This window comes from Geotrypetes seraphini, chromosome 8 (genome assembly GCF_902459505.1).
Source record: "Geotrypetes seraphini chromosome 8, aGeoSer1.1, whole genome shotgun sequence".
Taxonomy (NCBI): domain Eukaryota; kingdom Metazoa; phylum Chordata; class Amphibia; order Gymnophiona; family Dermophiidae; genus Geotrypetes; species Geotrypetes seraphini.
The window spans coordinates 109,775,684-109,797,117 of record NC_047091.1 but is presented as its reverse complement, the minus strand read 5'-3'; the positions used below and the strand labels follow the sequence as shown (position 1 = coordinate 109,797,117).

Sequence of the window (21,434 nt, the reverse complement as noted above, 5' to 3'; positions counted from 1 at the left end):
CAACATGGCAGAGTGAATTCACAGGCTAAGGCTAAGCAGCTTGTTTAGAGTGCTGCCGGCCCGATGCTGCTTTGGTTGAAGGTAAGACTCGCTCGCGGTTGGTGGGAAAGGATGGAGGGTCAGCAGAGGTTCAGCTGCATGGTGGGGAGGGGCAGGTTGAAGAGTTGCTGCCAGCGAACCTGCGACCAGGGTTTATTTTTGGGGTAGGGCTTATTTTCAGAGAAACACGGTAAGAAGTACTAAGTATAACAATAACAACACTCCAGCCGAACCAACACAGACCTCCACTCCCAGGGATCCTCAAAGTGCAACAGGGGTGGGTAAAACATGCAGCTGGTGCCCTGAAACCCAGAGGATTCTCTCAAGGTGCCCACAGCCTGAGCTCAAGCTGCTGACAAGGCAGGCCAACTCCCAGGGGAACAGATCCTGAACCCAGAAGGCATAACAGGCTGGCCCTTCAGTTCCACCGAAAGGCTTGCCCTGCAGAGCTGCAGTCTAGCTCAGCAGAACCTGCATCATTTTCCAGGCAGAGAAGCCCCAAGAATGGGGTCTCAGAGCACCAAAGCCAAATTTTGAACAAAAATAATAAGAAAAAAAATATATATATGTAAGCTGAACAGATTCAGATATGCCTCTACACAGCTCAATTGCAGAAGAAAAACTGGAGGGTGCACTGGGCTGAACCTCCATATGGGAGGTACTCAAAGCTATATGTATTCCCACATCTGAGCAACATCTCAGTTCTGTAGGGGTAGGAGGTTTGTGTATGCAGGACTTACAGGTTTTTGCAAGCTGAGGAAGAGTACTGCGAGGTTGCAGCTGGGCCTATAGGAGCCTTCCCAGTGCACTGGAGGCAGTGCAAAGCAGTAGGCATTGATGCTTTCTCAGTCCAAGGAGCAAAGCATTCTTCAGTATCAGCTATTTAACCCCCTTTGAAGGGCCATCAGAACTGCAGTTCACCTCCCCTAGGGCCCCGGGGGGGGGGGGGGGGGAAGAGAAGGAATAATATAGGCTACTTGTGGATAGTCTAAAAAGGACTGAGGCTGAATCTGGGCTCATAGGAGCCTTTAAGTTTGCCGACGGTCTGATGCCGGATCTGGGCTCATAGGAGCCTTTTTTAAGTTTGCTGACGGTCTGATGCCAAGTCAGTCCGCGAGAAGTTCCCCAAAACCGGTGTTACTGTATCTGGTGACTGGGTGAACTGTGTGCAGCTTTCCATGCGGTCTCAGCTGTGTGTCATTTCAGCAGACTTTCCACTCCCCAACAGGCTCAAATCAGGGTATGTTACTCCCCCAGAAGTGCCAAACTAAGCTATGGGAGCCATCAGTGCAGCTAGCACGTATAGCAAGGTCATGCTGCCAACAAAAGGAACCATTTTCTTCAGTAGAAAGGAATTCCGTGCTGTCCTAGAGCACAACAGATTTAGTAAATATTGTTTTCTGAGAAGATCCTTTGTCTGCATTGTTTTGGCTTTTTTTGACAGTTAAATTCTTGAGAAGGCTATTGAGGTGGCAGGTTAACCTCCTTTAAAAAAAAATGGCAGTTCCTTGATCCCTAACTACTAGGAATTGAAATTAATTTAATTATTTTGTGTGTGAGAGGAGAGCTTCAACTTGTCAAGAGCAACTAAGACAGACAGGCAAGGGAAGGAGCCTTAGAAGGAAGAATCCATGCATATGCCAAGCCAAAAGCTTACTGTAGCTAGGGGACAGCATCCAACAGACTGTTTAGGAATTCAACAAGTGAAGGATCAGTCTATGACTTCACCAACGAATGTGCCTATATCTCCCCCATTTGTCTCCAGAGAATCAGCTTTACTAATTCAGAAACTAGACATTTAAAAATCTTATAAGAATAATTGAAAGCATATCTCACCTCTGGATAAAAACACACATAGAACCTATAGTTCAAAACAAAACCTTTAAGAGGTTTGTGCCCTTAAAGCTAAGTACTAAGAACAGGAAGAGTATAAGCCTGAAGCACAAGTGAACTTACCAAAAGATTCGTTTACAGGCAGATAAGCCTTAACCACAAACATGGGAGTGCCAGCCACCTGAGATTCCTCAAACACATGGCCTCGCTTCCTATTCAAGACACCATAGATACCACCAACCACTTGCTCAGGACACTGCAACACAGAAGATAGTTATGATGAACATATTACTTGGTGCCAATTGGGGCATATTTTTGACAGTTCACATCTCCGCCATACCTGGATCTCCACAAGGTAGATGGGCTCCATAAGCCTGGGCTGTGCTGTCAGTACACAGGCATACAGGCACCGTCTGGCAGTGGGGATGATCTGTCCACCACCACGATGAATTGCATCAGCATGCAGAGTCACATCATGAACATCAAAGCGGACTCCACGCATGTTCTCCTCACAGAGAGCACCCTGGAAAGTAGATGGCAACAAGTTTACTACTACATTTTAGCTAGTGCTGTAAGTTACAAATTGTAAGCCTGAAGACCTACTGCTCTACTTGGGCATCTGGGAAGATTAAATTCTTACATCGATAATCATCTGTTAACAGGGCATATGAGTCCTGACTAATGGGTTAACCTCCCCCAATTGTGAGCTGTTGCAGAAGGAATCATACACTTTCTTCAGCAATGCCTCCTTCCTCGGTGGGTTGCCTTCTCTTCAGTTTGTACCAAAGCAGTCGATAACCACTCCATTAGGAAACAAGTAGGGACACTTCTGTTCTGCTCAACCTTGAAGAGATTACTTAAAACATGAAGCCCTGGACAGTGCCTCTACCTTTCACAAATGACTTAAAATATTTGTGAAAGGTAGAAGCACTGTTCAGGGATCCATGTTTGTGTCCTCTCCCAGGCAGAGAGGCCCCAAGGCTACTGAGAACCTCTTGAGCCCTATAAGCCTCAAAAGTTGGATAAAATACTAAAAAATAAAAAAATCTCAGAACAGATCAGAAAGACACCTTTCAGCTCATTTGCATAAGGAAAAAACAGGAGAGGCAGTACAGCCACTGAAGGAGGCTGAAGGCTGAAAAAAAAAAAAAAAAAAGTGTACGATTCTTTCTCCAACAGGTCGCAATTGGGGCAAGTTAATGCATTAGGCAGGACTTTTATGCTCTGTGCAACAGAAGCTAGCTTGAGATATCAATTAGTAACCAAACATCTGAATTCCCATGTAGGTTTTCATAAGGAAGAGATACGACTTCCTAAATTCATGCTGTACAACTAGTTCCAATGTGGACACCAAAAACATATTTAAGATAGTTTAGAGACGTTCCAAAAGTTATCCTAGGGAACCCCAACCAGTTTTGGATATATTAATGACATCTGCATTCCGTGGAAGTCACATCAATATTCACTTTGAATATATACATGAACATTGATCAGCTAGGTTATACCATGAAAACTTGGTAACCATTATTTTAGAAGTGTTTCCTTTTAAGATCTTCTAGCTGGCCAGCACTATAGGATCTCACAATACATATTTAGTCAGCAGATTTTTTTTTTTTATAATGCATATTTTAGAGGTCACAAGCCTGTGGAAATTCTGTGTGCCAGGATTTCAATGAGAACTTACTTTGGCTGACCTGTCCTTTCTCCTGAAAAGATGTAGAGGAAAGAGGGGAGCAGTTTTTGAGGAAACCATCCCCCTCAGCCAGGTAAGGTGGGTGAAGGGACATACATATATCTTATAAATTTTCTAACTCTGTGCTGGGAAACCCAAACACAGACCTAGTTTGTGTTGATTCTGCTAATATGTTCTGAGACAAGATCATTTAATTTTGTTAATGAAGCTAGCTGCTTGGGACAATGGAGGTTCAACCCCCCACAGCTATGCTCTGGTTGAGAAAGATAAGGGAAGATTTAGATAAGACACTGTTGCTAAGACAGCACCTTTAGATTTAGACAATGAAGCACATATGCTGTTCACCTACTCCCCTTTCTTGTGTTGATTACTTCTTTGAAGTTTATGTATCCTGTCACCAGATATGGTTTGTACTCACGTCATCTGCTAATACCACTGACCCATGTAAAAAAGGTTTAAAAACTGGATGTAAGACTAATAATAAACAGGCAATTTCTTTGGGACAAGTCTGAGTATCCTTCCTTCCTAAGGGGATTGCCTCCAGATATCTGAAAGGGCGACAGAGTGTGTGCAGGGTGGTTTCGGGACCAAGAAATGGACCCCATTTGTTTCAGTGGGGATTAAAATTGCTCATAAGATGCCATTTGAAAAAAATCTGTCCCCTTAAATCTCTAATGGGGCAGTATTTCCTTCAGTTGGACTGCTATACGACCAAGGGATAAAGGAGGAATCAGGAAAGATTAAATGAACTCTCTGCTTCTGTCTTACCGAGAAAGATGTGGGGGAGTTACCAGCATCAGAAATGGTATTTAATTCTGATGAACCAGAGAAACTCATAACAAATCTCCATCACTGGCAGATGTATTCTGACAAACTGAACAGTAGCAAATCTCAGAGTGCTGATAGAATTGAAAAATGAACTTGCAGAGTTTAGTAATTTCTAATGTTTCTTTAAAAAAATCCAGCATAGTACCAGAAGACTGGAGGATGGCCAAAGTGAAATGTGTCAGCTGGGTGCTACGTGTCTTCACATGGAGACCCTGATATTTGTCATTCTGGCGGTCCAGCCTGGGGAATTTTTGACTTCTCTCAATCTGATGGAGGTCTTCCTACATGTTCCGATAAAGGCCTCCCATCAGTGTTTCCTTCGCTTTGCAATTCTGGGAAAGCACTATCAGTTTTGTGCACTTCCTTTTGGTCTGGACACGGCTCCAGATTTTCACCAAAATTGTGGTGGTGGTGGCAGCTTCCTCACGCAAAGAGAGCATTCTGGTTCATCCCTATCTGGACGACTGGTTGATTCAAGCAAAGTCCTTTTAGGAGAGCTCCTGGGTAATGACTTGGTTGTGGAGTTCCTGCAGTTGCTGGGATGGGTGGTCAACTTGTCCAAGAGCCAGTTGGCTCTGTCTCGGCACCTGGAATACCTCAGAGTTCTCTTAGATACCTGCCTAGGGAGAGTCTTCCTTCCAGAGGCCCCTAGTGTGCAAGTTGTAGTTGCAGATTTACTTACTGATGGATTGTTGTGTCCTCGGGTGCTGAATTTTCTACAGGTCTCTGGGTCAATGATTACCTCCCTGGATGTGGTCAGGTGGGCTCATGCTCACACGCATCCACTTCAGTATGCTCCTCTTTGGCAATGGTTATCCCAGATGCATGATCTAGACTCTCCTGTTCCTCTTCGGGGGTCAGTTTGTTGCAGCCTGCACTGGTGGCTACAGTCTTCTAATCTGGTACAGGGAGTTGAGTCTAGATCAGCCTCAGTGGACGGTGCTTATCACGGACACCAATCTCCTCTGTTGGGGAGCTCTATGTCTCAGTCGCTCGGCTCAAGGTGGCTTGTCTCCTGAGGTGACATCCTGGTCGATGAATGTTCTGGAGACCAGAGCCATCTGGTTAGCGTTGCTGGCATTCCAGATGTTGCTAAAGAACAAATCGGTTTGGATTCTCTTGGACCTGGGCAGCCAAAATCCATGCAAGTCTTATACCCTTAATGGCGAGATCTTAACAAGAACGGTAGCAGAACGAGACTTAGGGGTGATAGTCAGTGAGGACATGAAGGTTGCCAATCAAGTGGAGCAAGCTTCATCCAAGGCAAGACAAATCATAGGTTGTATACGCAGGGGTTTCGTCAGCCGTAAGCCTGAAGTCATTATGCCATTGAATAGACCCATGGTGAGGCCCCACCTGGAATACTGTGTGCAATTTTGGAGGCCACATTACCGTAAGGATGTGCTGAGACTGGAGTCGGTCCAGAGAATGGCTACCAGGATGGTCTTGGGACTCAAGGATTTCCCGTATGAAGAACGGCTAGATAAACTACAGCTATACTCGCTCGAGGAGCGCAGAGAGAGGGGAGACATGATCGAGATGTTCAAGTATCTCATGGGCCGCATCGAAGCGGAGGAAGATATCTTCTTTTTCAAGGGTCCCACGGCAACAAGAGGGCATCCGTGGAAAATCAGGGGCGGGAAACTGTGCGGTGACACCAGGAAATTCTTTTTCACTGAAAGGGTGGTTGATCGCTGGAATAGTCTTCCACTTCAGGTGATTGAGGCGAGCAGCGTGCCTGATTTTAAGGCCAAATGGGATCGACATGTGGGATCTATTCACAGGGTAAAGGTAGGGGAGGGTAACTAGGGTGGGCAGACTGGATGGGTCGTGGCCCTTATCCACCGTCTATTTCTATGTTTCTAATGCCACAGCGGTGGCTTACGTCAATTATCAAGGGGGAACCAAGAGTCGTCTAGTGGCGCAGGCGACTTATCTGCTCATGACTTGGGCAGAGACTTGTCTTCTGGACATCTCTACTTCCCACATAGCGGGAGTGGAGAATGGCCAGGCTGACTTCCTCACTCATCAAGTGTTGGATCCTGGCGAGTGATGTCTCAGTCCTGCGGCCTTTGAGTTGCTTGTGCAGGCTTGGGGCCAGCTGTCATGGACCTGATAGCCTTGAGTATAATGTCAAAGCGCCAAGGTTCTTCACTCGGGGCAGAGATTACCACACAGAGGAGCTGGATGCTCTGGTAAAGCTTTGGTTGAAGGACAGCCACCTGTGTTTTCCCCCCATGGCCGATGGTGGGCAGAGTCCTCCTTTGCATGGCTCGTCACATCGGCTGCGTGATCCTGGTAGCTCCAGACTAGCCCAGGTGCCCATTTTACACAGATCTTGTTTGTCTTATCATGGCAGATCCTCTTCTGCTGCCCCTCTCGCCCAATCTTCTAACACAGGGTCCCATTCTGACGTTCAATCCGGGTCCTGGGTGCTCTCTTGGAATGACTTCGCTTGAATCAACCAGTCATCCAGGTAGGGATTTACCAGAATGCCCTCTTTGTGCAACGCCGCCACCACAACAACCACCATAACCTTGGTGAATGTCTGCAGAGCCATGACAGACCAAAAGGAAGCGCACAGAACTTATACTGCTGACACAAGATCACAAAGCAAAGGAAGCACTGATTGGAGGCGCGGATTGGAACATGCAAGTAGTCCTCCGTCAGATCGAGAGACGCCAGTTACTCCCCTGGATGAACTGCCAGAATCACAGTCCGCAGTATCTCCATGCAAAACGAGGGAACCCGAGAGACCTGTTGACTGACTCCTTTCAAATCTAAGATGGGCCAATAAGTCCCCTTTCTTGGGCACCACAAAATAAATAGAGTATCTGCAGGTAAACACTCCTGAGGTGGTACTGGAACTACTGCTTTGAGAGCTAGCAATCTTTGAAGGGTATGGCAAAAAGCCTGCTTCTTCCATGCTGCTTGACAAAGAGAAGCTAGAAAATGATCTGGCAGGGAGTGGGCAAACTCCAGAGAATAACCATCCCGAATCACCTCCAGGACCCACTGATTGGATGCGATCTCTGCCCACTTTGGAGAAAACTCACGCAGCTGGGCACCCACCGGAACCAGAGGGGGCGCCGTCAAGGAGTCATTGGGCAGGATGGGCTGCGGGGGAACTGGCGGAGGGATTACCAGCCTCCCAAAGGTCCCCCCCAAAAGGACTGCATGTGCTGATAGAAATGACCCTGGGAAAAAACATAATTTGGGAAGGGAGCAGCCCCATGCCCAGGGCGGTATCTGCAGAATGCCCACAGATGACCCCTAGCAGCGCCACCCCTAACAGCAGGACGAGCACAGTCTTCAGGCAGGCGGGGCACTTTAGAATCTGAACCAACTTATCCAAATCCTTTCCAAACAAAAAAGACCCCCGAAAGGGAAATTTAGTGAGTTTAGTCTTGGACGCCCTATCCGCCAACCAAGCAGAACGCCACAAGGTACAACGCGCAGCCACCCCAAAAGCCATAGACTTGGCAGACATCCACACCAAGTCAGAGGGCATCCATGAGGAAGTGGCAGCCATCTCAATCCACCAAGGACCAGTCCATCACACTCACGGTCAAGGACACGCTCGGCACACCAAAATACAGCCCGAGCCACTAGCCCTCCCACAAATAGCTGCCTGGACACCCAAGGCAGACATATCAAAATTCTGCTTAAGAATGGTCTCCAAGACCTATAACCAAGATGGAGGCTTGATGTCTGCAGGGGAACGCTGTCACGGTCTCTTTTGAATTATTTCCCTTCTGCCAAAATGGTGAAGCGTAAATCAAAGCTCCGGGTTTTCCCAGAGGAGTCAGCAGTTGCACAGATCAGTCCGATGGATCTCTTTGTGGAGCAGGGAGCCCAAACAACACGACCAGAGGATTTTGCCTTGGCTGAAGTAAGCACGCAGGCTGAAGTGTGCAAATTCTCCCTCGAGGGAGCTATACTGTCCCCGGATGAGCGAAGCATGCCTACTCCTCTTGTAGCGTCAGAGGAGCTGCTGTTGGCTGAACCGGCTCGAGATGCTTTCCTGTCAATCTAACAGGACGGATCAGTTGTCCCTGAATGGAGCCAGAAGGGGCTTCAGTTACCAACAGTGCAGTTAGAGGGCAGATAGGAACAAGCTCAAGGAAACCTGATGCCTATTCCAGCAATTGATACTCCGGTAAGAAGTACTGTTGTCTCTATGACAGGGCCCAGAACTGAGCTTGCTCCTTTATGGAGACCTTAGATCTTTAATATGGAGTCTCTGGGAGGAAATTTCTGGCTTACAAATGTCTTTGGGGAATCAGATGAAACAGTTATCGTGCATTACAGAGCTTTCTGAAAACCTGGAATTGAAGACTAAAATAACTAGTTTGGAAAGTAAATCGGATGATATGGAAACTAGGATAAAAACTTTGGAGACACAAAGTTTTGACTTGGATCAAAGATAGAGTTCTCCATCATTTCTTGTTTAGAATGTAAACTTGCATTATCAGGAGGTGTAATCTTCGTATTATTAACTTTCCAAAACTATTTCCGACAACTGCATCTTCGTATTATTAACTTTCCAAAACTATTTCCGACAACTGCATCTTCGTATTATTAACTTTCCAAAACTATTTCCGACAACTGTACTAGCCATGTTTAAAAGATATTTGAATGAAGTTTTGAAGGTACCAGAGACCTCGTATCCCCCTCTCTCCAAAGCATATTATTTACTTAGACGAATTAAGTCTCAAAAGTCCTAATCAACAGAATTTATCTGCTGATAGTTTGGACATATTTAATTTCCTGGAGAAGTCGGATACAGAGGTCCAGGTTGCGGCTACACTATTGGTACAATTTGCTCTAGGCTCCGATAGGGAATGGATGCTAAACTGTTTTTTAAACATAAAGATGTTCCTTTTATGTCTAATGTGATAAGAATGTATCCAGATGCATCTCGTCCTACCCAAAGGAGAAGAAAGCAGTTTTTGATTATCAGACCTCAGATTCTTCAATTGGGTGCAACCTTTGTTCTGATACCCTGCGCCTACAGAGAGTATGGACCACCAGACGGACAGCCACCAGGAGGCAATCGGGGATACAACAGCAAGATCTGGAAACAGCGGAGGGAACCCACAAGAAGGCGAATGCCAGGATGAGAGGAAATGGATAGGAACGAAGGACATGGACCTACGGCTGGAGAGATGGACATACACCAGGGACACTGACTTGCGGCTGGAGAATCAAGAGAAGATAGAGAGGACAGCAATCGTTGTGGGGGACTTTATCATCAGACAAGCTGACAGCCACATAGCGGGAGGAAGACTGGATCAGCTGGTGACCTGCCTACCGGGAGCCAAGGTAGAAGATATAGTGAGCCGCATCAACAGGATCATCAGTATGAAGATGATATAGCGGTGGTGATCCATGTGGGGACAAACAACATGAGCAACAGAACTACAACAGGGAAGTACTGAAGGACCAGTTCCGGATGCTAGGAAGGAAGCTGAAGACCAGAATGCAGAGCATAGCATTTTCGGAGATCCAGCCGGTACTCAGGGCTGATGAGAAGAGGCAGATGGAGCTGCAAGCAGTCAACGCATGGATACGACACTTGTGTGAGGAAGAAGGATTCCACTTCGTGCGCAAATGGATGACGTTCTGGGGGAAGAGCAAGCTATTCAGGAAGGACAGACTCCACCTCAGCAGAGACGGGACAAGGCTACTTGCAAGCATCAAGAGAGAAGTTGAGAAGTTTTTCAACTAGGAAGAAGAGGAAAGCCGACAGTCAACCAAGAGAGTCGATGGTCCGGGAACCGGTATACCCGGAGGATACCATGCAGGAAGATGGAGGGGAAGACTTACCAAATCGCAGACAAGACACACCAAAAGGGACATAAGTGGGAAGGACACGCAAGAAGGGAACAGGTTGCAAACTCAAGTGTATGTACATGAACGCAAGGAGCCTTAGAAATAAGATGGGTGAATTAGAAGCTTTGGCACAAAAGGATAACATTGACATCATCGCCATCACAGAAACATGGTGGACTGATGAAAATGTCTGGGACACTGTGCTACCGGGATACAAACTATACCGCAGAGACAGAGCGACTCAAAAAGGAAGAGGCATTGCCATATAAGTCAAAGAGGGAATTGAATCTACTGGAGAGAACATGCCACAACAAAAGGATAGGTTAGAGTCTCTATGGGTCAAAATTCCAGGAACAAATGGACCAGAAACCAGGATAGGCATCTACTACCGACCCCCAGGGCAGTCCTAAGAAATTGAAGGAGAAATGATGGAAGAGATTAAACGCAACTGCAAGGGAGGCAACACAGTTATCATGGGCGACTTCAACTATCCGGGGATAGAATGGAACCTAGGCACCTCCGGCTGTACTAGAGAGACCAAGTTCCTGGAAACTGTAGACAATTGCTTCCTGGAACAACTTGTCAAGGAAAATACAAGAGGAAACGCAATTCTGGACCTAATTCTAAATGGACTGCGAGGACCGGCACAAGATGTAAAAGTAGAAGGGATGCTGGGGAAGGGATGCTGGGGAAACAGCTATCACAATATGATCTGCTTCAACCTGGAATTAGAGGCGAACCATCAGTCCAGAACGACGGACATGGCGCTAAACTACCGAAAAGGGAATTATGAAGGGATGAGACACATGGTGGGGAAGAAGATTAAGAAGAGAATAAACACTGTAAAGATACTAGAGCAAGCTTGGTCTCTTTTTAAGGATACAGTCACCAAGGCACAAAATCTATATATACTGCGTATCAACAAGGGATCAAAGAGGAAAAAGAAAAAAGAACCAGTGTGGCTCAGTGTAGAGGTAAAGGAAGTGATCAGAGACAAAAATGCCTCGCTTAAGGAATGGAAAAGATCAAAAACAGACGGAAACTGGAACAAGCACAAACATCAACACAGGTGCCATAAGGTGGTAAAATGGTCCAAAAGAGACTAAGAGGAAAAAATAGCCAAGGAGGCGAAAAACTTCAAGCTGTTCTTTCAATATATTAAAGGGAAACGATCCGCAAAGGAAGCGGTAGGACTGTTGGATGACCAAGGAATAAAGGGAGCGCTAAAGGAGGACGAAGCAATCGCTGACAGACTGAACATGTTTTGAGTCTGTTTTTACTGAAGAGGACATGCACATCATACCGGAACCCCATTAGGCTATATGCTGGAAGTGAAAACAGGAAACTGACAGGGTTAACTGTCAGTCTAGAATAGGTATGCAGGCAGATTGATAGGCTTAAAAGCGATAAATCCCCAAGATCGGATAGCATCCATCCGAGGGTCATCAAGGAACTGAAAGGGACCATAGTTGAACTGCTTCAACTAATAACCAATCTGTCGATTGAATCGGGAAAGATTCTGGAGGACTGGAAGGTGGCGAATGTTCGCCGATCTTCAAAAAAGGTTCAAGGAGAGACCCAGGAAACTACAAAGCGGTGAGTCTGACCTCGGTACTGGGAAAGATGGTAGAGGTGCTGATAAAGGACTGCATCATTGATCACCTTGACGGACACGGTCTGATGAGAACCTGCTAGCACGATTTCAGCAAAGGCACATCTTATCTGACAAACTTGCTGTACTTCGAGGGAGTAAACAGGCAAATAGACAAGGGCGACCCATCGACATTGTATATCTGGACTTTCAGAAGGCGTTCGACAAGGTTCCGCATGAATGACTACTTCGGAAAATTGCGAGCCATGGCATCGAGGGTGAAATACTCACGTGGATTAAAAACTGGCTGGAGCTTAGGAAACAGAGTGGGGGTAAATGGACAATACTCAGACTGGAAGAGCTTCACCAGTGTGGTGCCGCAGGGCTCGGTGCTTGGACCCATGCTCTTCAACATCTTTATAAACGATCTGGACATAGGTACGACGAACGAGGTGATTAAATTTGAGGACGATACAAAGTTATTCTGAGTAGTGAAGACGCAGGGGGATTGCGAAGATCTGCAATGTGACATAATCAGGCTCGAGGAATGGGCATCAACATGGCAGATGAGATTCAACATGGATAAGTGTAAAGTGATGCATGTAGGTAACAAATATCTCATGCACGAATACAGGATGTCCGGCGCGATACTTAGATAGACCTCCCCAGGAAAGGGACTTGGGGAGCTCTGATTGAAAAGTCAATGAAGCCGTCTGTGCAATGTGCGGCGGCAGCGCAAAAAAGGTCAAACAGAATGCTAGGAATGATACAGAAGGGGATCACAAGCAGATCGGAGAAGGTTATCATGCCACTGTACCGGGCCATGGTGCGCCCTCACCTGGAGTACTGTATCCAGCACTGGTCGCCGTACATGAAGGACACGGTACTACTCGAAAGGGTCCAGAGAAGAGCAACTAAGATGGTTAAGGGGTTGGAGGAGCTGCCGTACAGCGAAAGATTAGAGAAACTGGGCCTCTTGTCTCTCGAACAGAGCAGATTGAGAGGGGACATGATCGAAACATTCAAGGTACTGAAGGGGATAGACTTAGTAGATAAGGACAGGTTGTTCACTCTCTCCAAGGTAGGGAGAACGAGAGAGCACTTTCTAAAGTTGAAAGGGGATAGATTCCGTACAAACGCAAGGAAGTTCTTCTTCACCCAGAGAGTGGCAGAAAACTAGAACGTTCTTCTGGAGTCTGTCCTAGGGGAAAACACCCTCCAGGGATTCAAGACAAAGTTGGGCAACTTCCTGCTGAACAAAAACGTGCGTTGGTAGGGCTAGTCTCAGTTAGGGCACTGGTCTTTTGACCAGAGGGCCGTCGCGTGAGTGGACTGCAGGCTGTTTTTATTTTCTTTGACTTGTAAAACTATCAATAGTTGAAAAATCATAAAGAATTAAAAAAAAACAAAACCAACCCACAAAAATGGTCTTCAACTTGCACTCCTCAGAATCCTGTACGGCATAGCCACCCTCCATGGGCACGGTATTCACTTAGCAATAGCTGAGACCACCGCGTCTCCCACTAGCGACTTAAAGGTAGCCCTATCCCCCTCTAGGATGGAATACAAACGAGTCATAGAGCGCGCAAACCGAAACTGTGCCTCTGGTGTATTCCACGCCGCCAGGACAAGATCCCGAATATACTGATGCATAGGAAAGGAGCAGGATGTAGAGCAGATCCCTATAAGAAGAGGGTCCCCCACACGTGGGGTCTCTGGTGGCGCCTCCTCAAAGCGCAACACTGAGACGACCTGCTGAATCAGATCTGGGAGCTCGTCCCTCTGAAAAAATGTGCACCACAGACGCCTCCTTGCCAGTAGACAGAAGCACAGAGGCTCCGCTACCACCGTCTGTCCCCGAGAGGATCTTGGAGGTCTCCTCAAGGGTCCAAGTCCTCATCCAGTTCAACACGCTCCTCAGACCACAAGTCTTCGTCCCAGGTCACCTGCAGGTGCTTGGACAAGGGAGGTGCTAAAGGTGAGGAGGGGGCAGAGCCGCAGGGGGTGCAAAGAGAACCCCTCCCAAAACCCCCAGGATGAAAACAGGACCCCCGGCGCCTGAAAATATGCTTTGCATAAAGCAATAATTAAATCTGGGGAAAAAAACCCCGGCAGCCCCATGAGACCCAGTTGAAACCTGTCCCTGGTTTTCCAAGACAGGGGGAAGGTCACCTGAGGAAACAAGATGGAGGGGCTTCCCGCCATAAACAGCAATGATTCCCACCAAAAATAACCCCTCCACGGCCTGTAGTGGCACTTGCGGCGGGGTTCCCTGGCCACCAGCACCTGCTGCCAACAAAGAGCCTCCATCGCACCAGCCTGTACAATGCCTGCACAGGCCGGCCGCGAATGCCTCGCGTCTGGAGCAAATTAGCACTTTTTCCTTTATAAAGTGCTCTCTGCTCCATACCCTAGCTAGCTAAAAGAAAAGTGCCGGTTAGTTAAATACAGAAATTTAAAGGTAAAGCAACCCTTCAGACCGACACATCCTCAGGATTTTTTTCTTTTCTTTTACACAACCATACTCCAATGGCTTTCAAAGCAATATGCCTTACCTAAACTGGGGGCAAGGCTTCCTGCTGAGGTACCTCTACAAAAATGTTGGGGAGGTGGAGGAAAGGGACACAGCACATGACCCGCCGGGTGCTACCCCCCCCCCCCCGAGGTCAGACAGACCCCCAAACAGGGCCCACCCAAGCTCACTCCGGCACAAAAACAGGGACCAGGAGCCCTAAATAAATTCCAATAGCCCTACCCAAAGGAAATGGGTACAACTCACTCACATCTGCTAGAGACCGAGAGAAGACTGATGGATATAGGGAGAGTCACCTATTATGTATTACTCTAAAGTTTTTTGTCTCGGTCTCCACCTGCTGGTCATAATGAGATATTACCCATCTGCAAGATCTATGTCTATGCCGGTCTGGAGAATTTACTAGATAGGCTTATACAGTATCTCCAGAACCTGCGTGCCACTATTAAATAAATATCACACAATTTCTAGAACAGTGGGCCTCAACCCTGTCCTGGAGGACCACTAGCCAGTCAGGTTTTTGGGATAGCCCTAATGAATATACATGGGGCATATCTGCATTCCTATCATCTTCATTACATGCAAATCTCTTTCATGCATATTCATTAGGGCTATCCTGAAAACCTGACTGGCTGGTGGTCCTCCATGACAGGGTTGGGAACCACTGTTCCAGAAGACAGCCTAGACATAGCTGTGGACTACAACTTAACACTTTAGTACCATCATACCTCCTTGGTGGCCCACTGGAAGCCAGCCACAACACTGTCTTTGATTTCATTCAGGTACTGGACTCCTTTGGTGATGTCGGTGAGAATGTTGGGGCCAGTGCCATCAGGCCCAAAGCACCAGATCTTCCGAGCTTCAGTGACATCCCATTCGTATTTCTCAGCCAGATAACGGGCACGTTGCTTCAGCTCTTGTCGAGCAGCAACATCACCTTTGTCAATATCCTCGGCCAAGCCATCTGGGAATGGGCGGGCCTTCATGTATAGACGGTTATGTTTGTTGGGGGACTTAGACAAGCAGAGCTGACTGGATTCCTCAGCAACTGTCTCTCGGTAGGACACAACTGGATCAGATTTCTTAAAATTAAAAAAAATAAAAATAAAAATTAGCCATGCTGATTAAAGTTACAGAAAGTGGTGGCATTTGAGAACTGAAAGGCTGTCTAATTCCATGACCCTTGTTGATTTTTTTGGGTTTCCCTTTCCAACCAAAAGTCATATCAAGTTTCCAAAATTTGTTTCTGCCAGAAAAATTTGATATTGCAGATTCTACACTCATGGACACTGCTCTAGAGCATTCTCTTCCGACTGCTTTCATATATTGACAGTTAAAGACTTACCATATATACTCTAATATAAAAGTCAACCCGAATATAAGTTAAGACCCCCCATTTTTCCCCAAAAAAGGAAGAAAGGGTGCAGAGCCTGGCAGCCCAGCGGAGGCCTGAAATAAGTCTTTAAAGGACCAACCAAGCTTGCTAATTATATGTTATACTGTGAGGATTTGAGGTCATGAAGCTTCAAGCTGGTATAAGCTCCTATGCTCATACCTACTCAGGAAACCTTTCTGGCCTTCAATCTATTTGGTCTAGGGAGTTGTAATGTTCTATTCCACCTGAGAACTGGAAGAGAATATGGGTTCAAAGAATAAGATGCTCGGCCTCAGCTTTGTTAATTTACTTTGTGCTCCACAGAACATTGTGGACTCCGGTTAAAAAACTGGATGCTAATAAGTAATGCATGTTGGGGCATGATGTGTGGAATAAAATACAAAGCCTATTGGAAGTTCATATGCCTTTATCATATGGTATGGTGATAAGCGGAGCACGTGCTACTTCAGCAACCTTACTGACAGTTAAACAAATTGTTCTCAATTCTGTCTGGAGTGGCAATACAGTCAATTGTTAAGAACTGGAAGGATCTCACACTGTTGAATTCTCATTTTTGGTGGGAAACTGTATGTTTCTTATATAGGTAAGAAGCTAATTTGGCTGAAAGATTGGAGAATATGACCTCATTTAAGGATGTTTGGAGCCCCTTAGTGCAGTATTTCTCAACCTTTTCAAGCCAAGTACCCCCTAAGCCTAACAAATACCAACTGAGTACCCCCCCCCGCCCAAACTCCACCCCAAATTCGCCCAAACTCTGCCCCCGACTCCACCCCCATAATACTACTAATTGTAATGTAATTTCTTCCATCCAATTTTCATATACACACACAATATAATCTTAATACATAATGGTAACCACAAAATTTAAACAACCCAAAAAAGCACACTGTATACAAAGACCAGTTTCAAAAATCAGACAAAATATACACACTAAGTGTGTATGGCATAGTGGTTAGAGCTACAGCCCCAGCTCTCTGAGGTTGTGGGTTCAAACCCTGTGCTGCTCCTTGTGACCTTGGACAAGTCACTTAATCCTCCACTGCCCCAGGTACATTAGATTGTGAGCCCACTGGGACGGACAGGGAAAATGCTTGAAGTACCTGTATGTAAACTGCTTTGAGTGTGGCTGCAAAACTACAAAAAGGCGGTATACAAGTCCCAATCCCTTCCTCCATCTCCATTAAAAGCTTTTGGGCCCGATATATGGAAAGTTAGGTACTAACCTGGTGACTTTGTGGCCTGCTGTGCTATTTTTAACTATTCTTTCTGGCTGCAGGTCAAATTTTTCCTAATGGAATTCCACAGAGAAAATGCTGGGAGAGGAGCCCAGAGGCTGCTCTTTGACTAGCCCTGACAAAATAAGACAGACCCACAGGAAAAGCTTCTGTTTTGTCCAGCAGAACCTTCTCCAGTATCATACCAGTATAGTGTGAGGGGACTTCCACCCCAGGGGTCCATTTTCTGCCTCTCTCCGCACACTTCAGAGCTCCATGCCATGACAGTCTCCCTCCCCCCAACTTCAGAGCCTGGGACCCCCATACCTAGCAGGCTCTCTTCCTTTCATCTGCCAGAACTCCCTCCGTCCACTAGCTTTATCCTTTTCCTCTGCCCCCCTCCCCATCTAGTTTTCCCCCTGCTTTGCCTCAAGGATCCACCCCCATCTACCAGTTTCTTTTGTCTTCTGCCTTCCTGCCTCATCCCTTTTTCTGTTCTCCAGGACCACCACCCTGTCCCCCAATCTAACAACCTCTTTACCTTCTTCTCTGCCCCAAGGGTTCCTGCCCCGAAAAACCCCTCTCGGCAGCCTCTCACTCCATTCCCAAGAGTCCCTCTCCTCTCAGGCCAAGAACTTTGTGTTAGGAATTTTAGGCAAAGCCTGCACCCATCCCACTCTATCTGAGGAAGCAGAGGGGATTTGGGGGGGGGGGGGAACGACAGAGTTCTACTTCAAAAAAAGAACACTCAAGGCGGTGGCTGCTCACCAGTAAACTTACGCTGCTGGTTCCTCATACACTCCACAGTGGAAGCTGACATGGTGGCAGGCTCTGTGCCCCTCCCACTGCTCTCACTCACTGCCCTCCTCCTACTCCTCAGCGAGAGCGCCACCACTGACACCGCCCCATCCTCCATGCCCGGCTCCAATTCAGATTGGCTGGCTCGGACCGAGAGGGGGGGGGGGAGGAGAGGAGGTTTGGGGGCCGGTGGCATGCAATTGCTGCACACGACTGGCCCTTCCCGGCAGGGGATAATTAAATTGGGCAGGGGTGGGCGGTGGTCAGCCTGCGTATCCCCTAGGGAATCTACCTTGAAGGGTTTCTGTTAAGCAGTATGAGCGATGGAATGATTGGCCTGCCAAATAGGAGGTAGGGTGATATGGGTAGATAAAGCACAGTTACTTACCGTAACAGGTGTTATCCAGGGACAGCAGGCATATATTCTCACATGTGGGTGACGTCATCTACGGAGCCCCAGCGCGGACAGCTTTTCAAGCAAACTTGATTGAAGTTTCAAGTTTGCACACTGCACCACGCATGTGCTAGCCTTCCTGCCCACTAGAGGGCGCATCCCCACCTCGTGGTCCTCAGTTCCATATCAAGCAAAGAAGCCATCCCCGGGGAGGTGGGCGGGTTGTGAGAATATATGCCTGCTGTCCCTGGATAACACCTGTTACGGTAAGTAACTGTGCTTTATCCCAGGACAAGCAGGCATGATATTCTCACATGTGGGTGACCTCCAAGCCAACCCAAAAAAAGGGCAGGTGGGAGGATGGCAATTTAGGAAAACAGGTTACGTAACACCGACTGGCCAAACCGGCCGTCGCTTCTGGACAAAGTGTCCAGGCAGTAGTGGGAGGTGAACGTATGAACCGAAGACCAAGTGGCAGCTTTACATATGTCCTCCACAGGAGTAGACCGGAGGAAAGCAACAGAAGCTGCCATAGCCCGGACCTTATGCCCGTGACTCGACCATGGAGCGTGAGACCAGCCTGAGCGTAGCAAAAAGAAATACAAGCAGCCAACCAGTTGGACAAGGTGCACTTGGAAACAGGATGTCCCAACCGATTAGGATCAAAGGACAAAAACAATTGAGGAACCTTCCGATGAGACTTGGTACGTTGGAGATAAAAGGCCAACCCCCTCTTACAGTCAAGCGTGTGAAGCGCCGTCTCACCAGGATGAGAATGGGGCTTCGGGAAGAACACCGGAAGAACAATGGACTGATTGAGGTGGAAATCAGACACAACCTTAGGCAAAAATTTAGGATGGGTGCGAAGAACCACCTTGTCATGATGAAACACAGTAAAAGGTGGATCCGCAACCAAAGCCTGCAGCTCGCTAATCCGACGAGCGGATGTGAGCGCAATCAAAAAGACCACTTTCCAAGTGAGAAACTTAAGATGAAATTTGTCGAGAGGCTCAAAAGGAGGCCTCATCAGTTGAGCTAAGACCACATTAAGATCCCAAACTACAGGAGGAGGTTTCAGAGGAGGATGGACATTAACGAGACCCCTCATGAAACGAGTTACCAGAGGATGAAGAGAGAGAGATCGCCCCTCGAGATGCCGATGGAACGCCGCAATGGCACTGAGATGCACCCGAATGGAAGTCGTCTTCAGTCCAGACTTAGACAGATGCAACAAATATTCCAGCACCGAAGACACGGGAACTGAACTCGGGTCCAGATGGTTCGAGGAACACCAGGATGAAAATCTGGTCCATTTCTGGGAATAACAAAGCCGAGTCGAGACCTTGTGCGAGGCTTCCAAAATCTCCCTCACCGACTGAGAAACAGGAACCGAAGTCAAGGGGAAAGGAACCAAGCGGTCAGATGTAAAGACTGAAGATTGGGATGTAACAGCGAACCCCGACTCTGAGACAGCAGAGAGGGAAAGACAGGCAGAAGCAGAGGTTCCCTGACACTGAGTTGAAGAAGCAGGGAAAACCAGTGCTGTCTGGGCCAACGAGGCGCAATGAGAATCATAGTGGCTTTGGTCGATTTGAGATGTACCAGCGTTCAAGATCAGAGGAAAAGGAGGGAACGCATAAAGGAACCTCCCCCCCCAGTCAAGAAGGAAGGCATTGGCCTCGAGACGGTCCCGGGAGTACATCCGAGAACAGTAGAGGGGTAGTTTGTGAGTCTCCGGGGAGGCAAACAGATCCACCTGAGGAGTCCCCCAGCGGTCGAAGACCTCGCGTAGAACCCGGGAGTTCAGCGACCACTCGTGCGGCTGGAGAAGACGACTGAGTTTGTCTGCCAGACAATTCCTCTCTCCCTGAATGTAAACCGCACGCAGGAATATGTTCTGGGAGACTGCCCATTCCCAAAGGCGCAGGGCTTCCTGGCACAGAGGCCAAGAGCCCGTTCCCCCTTGCTTGTTTACGTAATACATTGCCACCTGGTTGTCCGTCCGCACGAGCACTACTTGATCGTGCAGTAGGTGGCTGAAAGCTCGCGCAGCCAGAAAAATGGCACGAAGCTCCAACACATTGATGTGACACAGACGGTCCTCGGCCGACCATAGACCCTGCGTTCGCAGACCGTCGAGTTGAGCCCCCCACGCGTACTCCGAGGAGTCCGTGGTCAGGACCTTGCGACACGGAGGAACGAGAAACAGCAAACCCCCTGAAAGACTGGAAGAGTTGGTCCACCAACGGAGCGAGCGTCTCAAAGAAGGAGTCACTGTTATCGGACAAGATACTGGGTCGAGATCCTGCCGCCATTGAGAGGCCAGAGTCCACTGAGGAAGCCTCAGATGCAAGCGGGCGAAGGGAGTGACGTGGACCGTCGATGCCATGTGACCCAGAAGGATCATCATACGCTGCGCCGACACCACGGATTGCCCCAAAACTTGGCGACTTAACCGAAGTAAGGCCTCCCGCCGAGGAGGGGGGAGAAAGCGCGGAGGCGAACCGTGTCCAGCACGGCTCCAATAAACTGGAGAGACTGAGCCAGGCACAACTGAGACTTGGGAAAGTTCACTTCGAACTCTAGACGTTGAAGTAAGATGATAGTCTGTTGGGTCGCTAAGATAACTCCCTCCCTGGTCGGGGCCTTGATCAGCCAATCGTCCAGGTAGGGAAAGACCTGTAGCCCCCGAGAGCGCAGGGCCGCCGCGACTACCACCATACACTTTGTGAATACCCGAGGGGAGGACGCCAGACCAAAGGGAAGGACCCGATACTGGAGGTGCAACTCTCCCACTTGGAACCGTAAGAACTTGCGGAAAGCGGGATGCACCGGAACATGGGTATATGCTTCCTTCAAGTCCAGGGAGCACATCCAATCCCCGTCCTCCAACAGGGGATACAAAACCGGAAGTGATAACATACGGAACTTCTCCCGGACCAGGAACTTGTTGAGCTTCCGGAGGTCCAAAATGGGGCGCAGATCCCCGGTCTTTTTCGGGACCAAAAAGTAACGGGAGTAAAACCCCCGACCCCGCTGGTCGGGAGGGACAAGCTCCACTGCCCGTAGGCTCAACAAGGCCCTGGCCTCGACCAGGAGAAGGGCCAACTGGCTCCGATTGGACGGGAAAGCGCTGGGTGGCATGTCTGGAGGCTGCGCTAAGAAGTTGAGCGAATAGCCCTCGGAGACGGTCCGGAGCACCCATGCGTCGGATGTAATCTCGGTCCAAGCCCCGTAAAAGGACCTAAGTCGACCCCCGATGGGGAGGGGGTCCGGCGAT

General features: G+C 48.0%; 1 protein-coding gene across 1 annotated transcript in view; it reads right to left on the bottom strand.

The window, feature by feature from the left end:
- EEF2 (eukaryotic translation elongation factor 2) overlaps positions 1-21,434 on the bottom strand; it is a 60,644-nt gene that overhangs the window by 1,402 nt on the left and 37,808 nt on the right. The window contains exons 12-14 of the mRNA XM_033955186.1: positions 15,081-15,434; positions 2,213-2,395; positions 1,996-2,128 (exon numbers count right to left, since the gene is read on the bottom strand). Of these exons, the coding sequence (XP_033811077.1) occupies positions 1,996-2,128; positions 2,213-2,395; positions 15,081-15,434 (670 nt within the window). The remainder of the gene's footprint in view (positions 1-1,995; positions 2,129-2,212; positions 2,396-15,080; positions 15,435-21,434) is intronic.